The sequence below is a fragment of the Podarcis erhardii genome (genome assembly GCF_964252035.2).
Source record: "Podarcis erhardii genome assembly, chromosome: 7".
In the NCBI taxonomy this organism is placed as follows: Eukaryota; Metazoa; Chordata; class Lepidosauria; order Squamata; family Lacertidae; genus Podarcis; species Podarcis erhardii.
In genome coordinates this window covers 11,927,787-11,937,512 of record NC_138511.1, presented here as the reverse complement: position 1 = coordinate 11,937,512, position 9,726 = coordinate 11,927,787, and the positions used below count along the sequence as shown (strand labels likewise).

Sequence of the window (9,726 nt, the reverse complement as noted above, 5' to 3'; positions counted from 1 at the left end):
GCAGGCGCTGTGATGTGCCACCAGGCACGTTTGCTTCCTGTCCCACCCCCCTCTCCCTAAGGCGCCCGGCTGATGGGCCAGATTGATTGTATTGACTGGCACAAAATTAATAGACTCACATGGCGAGCAGGCAAAATGTCTGAAGCTGCTACTCCTGGGGAAATGTGGGCCGGGGGGGGGGGGGATCAGCAGTTGAAGAGACAGGCAAGAACATCTGAAAACCCTTCAGCAATTTGCTGGTACATTTATTTCCCAGTCTCCTAATTAAAAATCAAAGCACTTAAGCCTGAAGGATGAACTCTGGATGAAATGACCTAGAACAGCTGCGTGCTCTTTCGAGGGAACTGGACTTTGTGCGTTTCTCTTACAGCTTTTCGTTGCAAGAGTCCCTCTTCTAAATGCTGGAAGATTCAGAAAGCTCAAAAGGAAGGGCTTCTTTAATTGGCATGTCGTTAATCTATGGAACTCCCTCCCACAGGAGAGAGTGACGGGCACCAAATTGGGTGGCTTTAAAAGAGGATTATAGGGACGCGGGTGGTGCTGTGGGTTAAACCACAGAACCTAGGACTTGCCGATCAGAAGGTTGGCGGTTCGAATCCCCGTGACGGGGTGAGCTCCCGTTGCTCGGTCCCTGCTCCTGCCCACCTAGCAGTTCGAAAGCACGTCAAAGTGCAAGTAGATAAATAGGTACTGCTCCGGTGGGAAGGTAAACAGCGTTTCCGTGTGCTGCTCTGGTTCGCCAGAAGCGGCTTAGTCATGCTGGGCACATGACCTGGAAGCTGTACGCCGGCTCCCTCAGCCAATAAAGCGAGATGAGCGCCACAACCCCAGAGTCGGTCACAACTGGACCTAATGGTCAGGGGTTCCTTTACCTTTACCTTTAAAAGAGGATTAGGCAATTTTGTGGAGATGGCTTTCAAGGGGCTACCAGCCATTGTGGCTGTGCTCTGCCTCTAGGGTCAGAGACAGAAATGCTTCTGAATGCCAATTGCTGGAAATGGCCCGAGGGCCGAGGGCTTCATGAGCTCTGAGATCTTTGGTCTCCCTGCTCCACAGGAGCTCTTGGTGGGGACATGGGAGAGAGCCCTTCTCAGTGGCTTCTCCCATAGATCTTTGGAATCATTGCTTTGGAATCATTGCAATGGTTCTTCAACTTTGTTGGACTGGCCATGTTGTGCAGATGCCTGATTATCATCTTCCAAAGCAACTGCTCTATTCCAAACTTAAAAATGGAAAGCGTAATGCTGGTGGTCAACAAAAGAGGTTTAAAGACTCCCTCAAGGCAAATCTTTAAAAATGTAGGATAGACACCAACAACTGGGGAACACTGGCCTGCAAGCGCTCCAATTGGAGAACAGCCTTTACCAAAGGTGTCGTGGGCTTTGAAGACGCTCAAACTCAGGACAAAAGGGAGAAATGTGCGAAGAGGAAGGTGCGCTTGGCAAACTCTTGCCGTGATCAACTCCCGCCCGGAAACCTATGTCCCACTGTGGAAGGACGTGTGGATCCAGAATTGGCCTCCACAGTCACTTAAGGACTCGCTGTTAAAATCGTGTTTATGGAAGACAATCTTACTCGGCTAAAAGTGATCGCCAAAGAAGGCGGAGAAGACATCTTTGGAACTCCCTGCCTAGAGGAGCCAGACTCTCCCTCAGGAGGTGGCAGCTTCTCCTTCCTTGGAGGTTTTTAAGCAGAGGTTCGATAGCCATCTGTCATGGATGCTTCAGCTGAGATTCGCACATTGCAGAGGGTTGGACTAGATGACCCCTTGGGTTCCCTTTCCAACTCTACAAATCTGCAATTCTATGACTGGCTCCTTCCTTGCTGTCCTTTCCACCAGAAGGTGAAGGTTTTCTTCTTCCAATAGGCTTTTGGGAACTGACTGCTTTTAATAAAAGGGCTGGCACTGTGCTGCTTTTATTGTAATTATCTGGTATGTTTTTAATAAATCTTATAGATAGCTAGTTAGGTGATAGTTTTAATTCATTAATGTTAAATCGTTTTAAATGGGAACCCCCCCCCCCATTTTTAGCTGTTCCCATTTTATCTGTACGTCTCTGAGTCCCTATCAAGGTAGCAGGAAGGATATCAGAAATATATAATATAATACTGTAATTATACTGTAGTAATAATCTGGTCAGCCGTTGTGCTGGCTTGATGAAGCGGGGGCCCTGGATTCTCACAAGAAAAGGACACAACAGCTCTCAGTCATTTTCTGAGCAACTATGTTCCCAAAGTCAGGTCTGTGGTTCTGGAACACCTGTGTGATGTTGTCCCTGTTTCCTTCAAAACACTCAGTTCTCCAGCTGTTCAAAAATAATTTTATTTCAACTTTTAAAAAAAGTTATGCCAAAGGACAACAAGAAAATCAATCAACAGGGACTCTGATTTATAAAACACACACAACAGCAGCATCAACAACAACAACAACAACTCTCTCTTTCAGCAAAGTTTGATGCCAGCATCTCTGCAAATCCTTTGCTTTGGCAGCAAGCGTTTAATTCCACAAGTGAGCAGCAGCCAAGCTTGAATCTTCCTTCTGTCTGCAGGTGAAAGGGGGACAAATCTTTGCTCAGTCTACCTGGCCCCGGCAGGGGCGACTGAAAGGAGGTTTCTCCCTCTTCAGTGACAAACATGCTCAGGCAACACTTGAGATAGGCAAATCTGAATCAACTTCCACTCCTCTCCGATCTTCTAAACCTCTCCGATCTTAAGCCCAGTCTTTCGCACTTCCACATCAGTTTGTGGTTTGTTTGTTTTTAAAATCTCTTCCGCCTTTTAGTTCCAGCTTCCCCCAATGTAGGTAGACCTCCGCTTTCGTGTATTGAACATGTGTGGTTTCAACTTTACGTGGTTATTAAACGTGCTAAAGGAGAGTAGCTTAAAAGCTCGTTTTGAGGTACGTTTTCACAGCACGAAAAGAGCTTTTAAGCCCTCCGCCTTGCTTGCTGGAGTGGTTAAGTGCTGAACTGTGTTTCTTGCGAGCTATTTCCCCTGTTTTTAAATGGTTGTTTTGGCTATACACTATTTTGGCTGAGCGCCTTCTTGGTAGTGATGTCCTCCCCGTGGAACGCGCCCCCACAATCAGATGTCAAGGAGATAAGTAACTAGACAACCTTTAGAAGACCTCTGAAGGCAGCCCGGTATCAGGAAATTTTTAACGTTTAATGTTTCATTGTGTTTTTGAATATGCTGGAAGCCGCCCAGAGTGGCTGGGGTAACCCAGTCAAATGGGTAAGGTACAAACAATAAAAAAATTATTATTATTATTTACATGCTATCCCTGGAATGTAACCCCCACAAAAGATGTGGGCTACCAGTATGCACATTTTCGCGTGCAATTTTCTCTAAAACCCACCCTTTTGCAAAGCAGTTTCCCCAATGCCACATATTAGCATACTTTATTATATGCAATTTAATCCATGATTTGCCCTAGCATGTGCATTTTCGCACCCCATGACTTGGCTGGAGTGGCATTGCAAAATTCAGAGGCGGGCGAATTGCAAGGATGCCTTTGCTTTTGTTCGCACCTGGTTTTGGAAAGAGAAAATTAGATAGGTTTGTCTTTAAGTGCAAACTATTCTCCTGTGTCCTTCCATCCCCAGCGGCCTCCCCCACCCCAGTTGGTGTCCTAATAGGCAAAACTAGACTGAACTGACAGACAGACCTGAGGAGCCTGTGGCCCTCCAAATTGTGTTGGACTCTTGAATCCCAACAGCCTCGGTCCTGGCAGAAACTGGTAGCATTCAGTGGCAGATTCTATTTAGACACATACCCTCCAACATTTCCCTGATGAAAATAGGGACGTCCTAATCCATAATAGAGGGACACGAGTGGTGCTGTGGGCTAAACCACAGAGCCTAGGACTTGCCGATCAGAAGGTCGGCAGTTCGAATCCCCGCGACGGGGTGAGCTCCCGTTGCTCGGTCCCTGCTCCTGCCAACCTAGCAGTTCAAAAGCACATCAAAGTGCAAGTAAATAAATAGGTACTGCTCCAGCAGGAAGGTAAACGGTGTTTCCATGCACTGCTCTGGTTCACCAGAAGCGGCTTAGTCATGCTGGCCACATAACCCGGAAGCTGTACACCAGCTCCCTCGGCCAGTAAAGCGAGATGAGCGCCGCAACCCTAGAGTTAGTCACGACTGGACCTAATGGTTGGGGTCCCTTTAATCCATAATAATAGCTGGCTTGCCCCAGCCAGTCTGGGAAGCTTCCAACATATATAAAAACATAATAAAATATTAAACCTTTTTAAAAAAAACAACAACTTCCCTATACAGGGCTGCCTTCAGATGTCTTCTAAAGAATGTCTAGTTACTTATCTCCTTGGCTCGGAGGTTGCATAACTCCATACCCTCCAACATTTCTCCAATGAAATGTGGGACATTCTGGGATCTAATCAGGAACCAGGATGGCTTCTGTAAGTCTGGGACTGCCCCTGGAAAAGAGGGTACTTGGAGGGTCTAAGCCCACCTTGGGTGGCCAGGTGGTTAGGAAGGCCCAAAAGGGACTCCATTTCCTTAGGGTCTTGCGTAAGAACAATGTCACACAAAAACTGATGATCTCTTTCTACCGGTCCACAATAGAAAGTGTCCTTTCATACTATATTGCAGTGTGGTATGCTGGTTTGACAGCTACGGACAGGAAGTCCCTACAGAGGGTGGTGAATACAGCACATGATATCATGGGCTGTCCCCTGAGTTCGCTAGATGACATTGCAGGAGACCGCTGCCTCAGGAGAGCGAGGAAGATTCTCAGGGACGACGCACACCCCAGCCAGCACATCTTTAATCTCCTACCTTCGGGCAGAAGATACAGAAGTATAGTCAGCTAAACCAACAGGTTAAAGAAAAGTTTTTATCCATGGGCTGCTGAATGGGGGGGGGGGAAATAGTGGTGCAATTGACTTCCGACAAGCACACAAAGTGTGAACAAGACTGAGTGTATGTGGCGGGGGGGGGGGGCTCGTTTAATTTCACTGCACACAGGTGGTGTAGTGACAATAAAGGTTTATTTTTATTTTTATTTTTATTATTATTATTATTATTATTATTATTATTTGGGTCCCTCCCCACCGTGCCCCTGCAGTCGTGCCTGTGCCACTCACTCGTCCCTGAAGTGCATCAGTGTGGGCAAGGGGGCAGCCGTGGGGATGGGACTATTTGCCTGCAGCACCAAAATGTTGCAGGCCAGCCGTGTCATCACCTGCCACCCCACCCACCCCCATTCAAAGCCATTGGCACTCCCTAGAACTTGGTGGCGATTAAGCCTGAAAATTTCGCATTATACGAAGAAGGGCTTTTTTGTTTTGGCCTGAACTTGCTTCCAACCAAACGTCTTTCATTGAGCCGCCCCAAAGTTCAAGTATTATGAGGAACAGGGAATAATTCATTCTGGTTAATTAGAATTGGGCTGTGGGCCCAGCTCAAGGCATTCTGCTGCCTGAGAGAAGGGACAAAATGGCACCACTTTGAACGGACAGAAGCTGACTTAGGCCACTGGCTTTCAGCTGACTGGTTGGGACCCACTGCTGGGTCACTAGCTGGTCAAAGGCGGGTGTCACAACAGCATAGCCACCATGCAAATATGTGGGGAACTATGAATAACTGTGCCCTCAAAGGAGTGCTTGGGTTGAAGGCGGGTCTTGGGTCTTGAGATTACTGAACTAGGCTGATAGCTGGACTGAGGAAATCAGGGAGCTGCCTTTTACAGAGTCGAGACATTGGCCCAACCCGGTGACTGGCAGCAGTAGGTCGCCAGGGTTTTCTCCCAGCCCTACCTAGCGGTGCCACTGGAGACTAGAACTGGGACCTTCTGCTTGCAAGGCAGATGTCCTACCGCTGAACTATGGCCTTTGCCCAATCCTCTCCTGGAGCTGATTTTAAGGAGAGATGGAGATTCTGCTAGTGCACAAACCTTGCACTGGATTTTGCCCGCTGTCCCCTGAGGGGGCAGCCTATTTGGAGTGGCCAAGAGAGAGTGTTTAGTATACAGCAGGTGTTAAATAGTGGAAGGGGATGGCTGTGTGTGTGTGAGTGCATGCGTGCGTGCAGGAGCTTAGGAAGCCATGGCCTGCTCCCTCCAGCATCCGCCACCTGAGGCACTGTCTCCTCTTTTTGCACAACGGCAGGGCCGGCCCTGGATACACGGCGCTGCCTTTAACCTCCTTGAGCCGTCAGAGGAGTCTTGAACTAATGGTTGACTCTGTGATTGCTCCAGTGCTATGGAGCAAGCTCAGAGTTTGAATCAGAGCCTCCTCCGGGGACTTGCTTGGCAGCTCCTCAATCCACCACGGGGCAGCACCTCTGCGTGTGGATGATGCAAAGCCATTTGAAAAAGGGTTTTGAAGGCTGCAGGGTTTGTGATGCAGGCTGCTGGCTTAAGACACCCTCCAGCTGCCTCCCAGCATTGCAGTTCCAGCAACTATCTAATTCCCTCCAGGGACAAAGTTGGAGAACCAAAGGCGGCGGAACTTTCTGTGTTGCTCACACAAAGCGAAACCACTTCGGATAGATCAAGGCTGTCCCTTGTGTGCCATGCAGATGTTACAGGGTTTGCCGTTGCCCTATCAGCCCTAACAGCTGGCTGGAGGCTAACAACATCTGGAGGGCTAAAGACGCTCCCCAGAACTGAAACAGGTCGGAAGGGATCGCATGGCTGGCTAACATTGCAAGCTGCGTGCAGAGATTGCATCAGAGAGGAGAGCCAGCCCTTTTCCCAGCCCCAACGCCACAGCACACCACATGAGCATGGCTCACACCACATCAAACAGAGCCCCTCATCCTCCCCTCATCCTCTCAGCACAAGTTCTCTGCCACTTAAAAAAACAAAAACTTCAGAGTTCATTTCTTTAAACATACAATCAAAGGTTTGCTCGTTGCTTTAAACAAAAGCATAGGATTTCAAATGCTGCAGAACTTGTGGTGTTACAACCAATGACCGCTTAAAACACACCCACCCCACCTGGTTTATCATTCAGGCATGATTTTGCTAAGGGTTAGGTGCATACATGTGACCAGTGCTTTTTTTCTTTAAAAAAAATGTTTAGGGGTACTCTCATTTTCCTACTGATATTGAAATACTGCCCCTCCATGAGGCCAAACTTAGATTCACGAAATGTTTAGGGGTATGTATACCCCCCCGCGTCCCCCCATAAAAAAAAACATGCTGCATGTGAACAAATCAAGCTGAGCATTCCTCTGGTTATTTGTTTGTTTTTGTGTGTGTGTTTTTGTTTTGTTTAACTGTTTTACTTCATACACACGCACACCCACACCCCAAAAGTGCTCCCGGAGCCATTTACAAAAAGCACTAATAAAATACGTGTGAAAAGAAGAAAAGGGGACTGGGAAGGAGGAGGGGGGAAGCAAACTAGGTGCAGAAGTCCTTCGAATGAAGGAATGGAAAGAGGTTCAAGGAGAGCGGAGCCCAAAAGTCTCCCAAAGGAGAGTCCTGGTGCGGCCCACGGTCTCTCTTTCTGCTATGTAGCCAGATGGAATCAGCTGCCCCCATCGTTGGGAAAGAGGAACAACAAAGTTCAGAGGCCTGTGGGGCAGGGGAACGATAACCCTCTGCTTCTTTGAACTTAAATTTCACGGCTGGTTTTGAGCTGGTTGATTGGTGGAAGAACTCCCACTGCTCACAATATAAATCAGGAATAACGGATTGAGAAGGAAGAGCGGGTGATTTTTGTTTTTTTATCTTTTAGGGGTGCCTGCCTTTGCAGAAGGAAGGAAGGTGACAAGCCTTTAAGACAGCAGGCGGTTAAAACGTTCTGGTGAAGTAAGAGACACTTCAGCAAAGAGAAGGAAAACAAAAAACGTAGAGCTTGCCCTTCCCATGCAACAGAGTCCTATGGCGTTCTTATCTTCGTTGAGGAAGTTGCCGGAGAAAACATCTCAGAATGTCAGGCTGGCGTTGCTCCTGGAACATCCAAAACAAACAAGTGATGTTTGACCCGGTGCCCCGGGTGCCTTCGAGCCTGGAATGGAAATTCCTAGCGGTTGGTCAGTCGCAGCAAAGAGGTGCACTCCGTCGCTGAAACCTGAACCCCATTTCCAGAGGCAGGTCGTGGAGCCCCGGACGCTGCGCGGTCAGGCTCAACCGGTAGAGGAGCGCTCCGAAGGCAAGCCTTTAGAACAGCAGCCTGAGCACAGCGAGGGAGAAGAACATGGGGGTCACGGCGAGGAGTCCCGACGGGCTCCTTGTGGGCGCTCCGGAGCGGCAGTGGCCCGTGTTCTCGCCAATGCAGGCGGCATAGGCCATGACATGGGGGATGTAGTTCTGCTCATGGACTCCGTGGAGGAGGTGCGCCATGGGCCCCTTGGCGAAGATGGCCACGTCTTCCCCTCCATGTGTCTCCATGCGCATTGGGACGGCGGACTGAGCCTGGTAGTTGGCATCCGCTAGAGAGGGAGTGGGAAAATGGAGAAAACATTTATCAGGGTGCATTTTGTGGGATGCGATCCATGAGAGGCAGTCAAGTACAACATTCCTTGTTTTCCTAGAGTGGACATGCGAGGGAATGTTTGGTCCAGCCAGTCAAAACTTCCTGTTCCTCCTGGCTAGAGCATCCTTCCTTTTGCATGTGATAGAAGGTAGGCATGACCTTACCTGTCCAGGTAACAAAAGGAAGAGTCACACAGCAACCTTCCTCTTTTTGACTTCCTTCACTTTTGACCAGCTTCTAGCTAGGACTGCTCTGCTAGCTCTCAGCTAGCAGAAGCACTGGGATCATTCCCCCATATGGGGTAGATCCACATGTACATATTTGTAACTAAGTCTGCCTTCAGGAATCCAACTGTGAACTGATGTGAGTAAACTTCTTTTGTTGAATTTGAATAAGATTGCCATGTCTTTATTCTTTTAAGATGGATTCAAGGGAACTTACAATTCACCAGGAACGTACCAGGAACGTACAATTCAATCTGAGACAGACTGAATTGTGTCAAAGTGAGAGGCTCACACGAGCCTGCAACCAGCTATCTGCTGTGCATATAAAAAAGGGGAATGTAACTCTGCTGCATAAAGGAGCTTGCTAGCGCAAGGTAGGAAGGATATTAATAAACAATATATCCTTTCCTGCCACCCTGAACATTCCCACACATTTCTCTCTATTAAAGTTATTAGACTTCTTGGCCGCTTTGCACAAGGAAAAAGTCTCGAAGCAACTTAGCGGTACAAAATGCAACCTGATAGAACCAGTGCAGAGTTAGAACCCATCTTAAAACTTAGAGCACTGCCCCCCCCGTCCCCAGTTAGAATTACCACCACCATTATGGCAGAGTGGAAGTGGAGGGAGGGGGGTGTAGGCAGGGGTGACTGGGGGTGGGGTAGGGGTGTCCCCTATAGGCCTGGGACTCACTGAAGTTCACTGTAGACACATTCTCTCTCTCTCCATCGATGACTCTGTACCCGGGTCCATTCCCGTAGAGGATGGAGGTGAAAGGTTTCTTGTCCACATCACTCTGCATCGGGGCCAGACCTAAGTTAAGGGGAAAAGAAGAAATGAAGCACTAGACAGACCTTACGCAGCCACTAAAATATTTATTATCATCATCATTGTTGTTGTTGTTGTTGTTGTTATCATTGTCATCATAGTTTAACAACTGTGAATTTGTCGAATCCTCTTTTTTAAAGTCACCCAGTGTGATGGCCTGGGACTTGGGCTCAGACTCGGAACCAGAGGAGTCTCAGTCGGCACCGGATCCTTTGCCTCAGGCGGCA

At 48.3% G+C, this 9,726-nt stretch overlaps 1 protein-coding gene across 2 annotated transcripts in view; it reads right to left on the bottom strand.

Moving 5' to 3' along the window:
- Nucleotides 1-2,298: 2,298 nt before the first annotated feature.
- ALPL (alkaline phosphatase, biomineralization associated) overlaps nt 2,299-9,726 on the bottom strand; it is a 67,988-nt gene continuing 60,560 nt past the window's right edge. For both annotated transcript variants that reach the window (XM_081871075.1, XM_081871076.1), the window contains exons 11-12: nt 9,365-9,484; nt 2,299-8,405 (exon numbers count right to left, since the gene is read on the bottom strand). In XM_081871075.1, the coding sequence (XP_081727201.1) occupies nt 8,134-8,405; nt 9,365-9,484 (392 nt within the window). In that variant the 3' untranslated portion in view covers nt 2,299-8,133. The remainder of the gene's footprint in view (nt 8,406-9,364; nt 9,485-9,726) is intronic.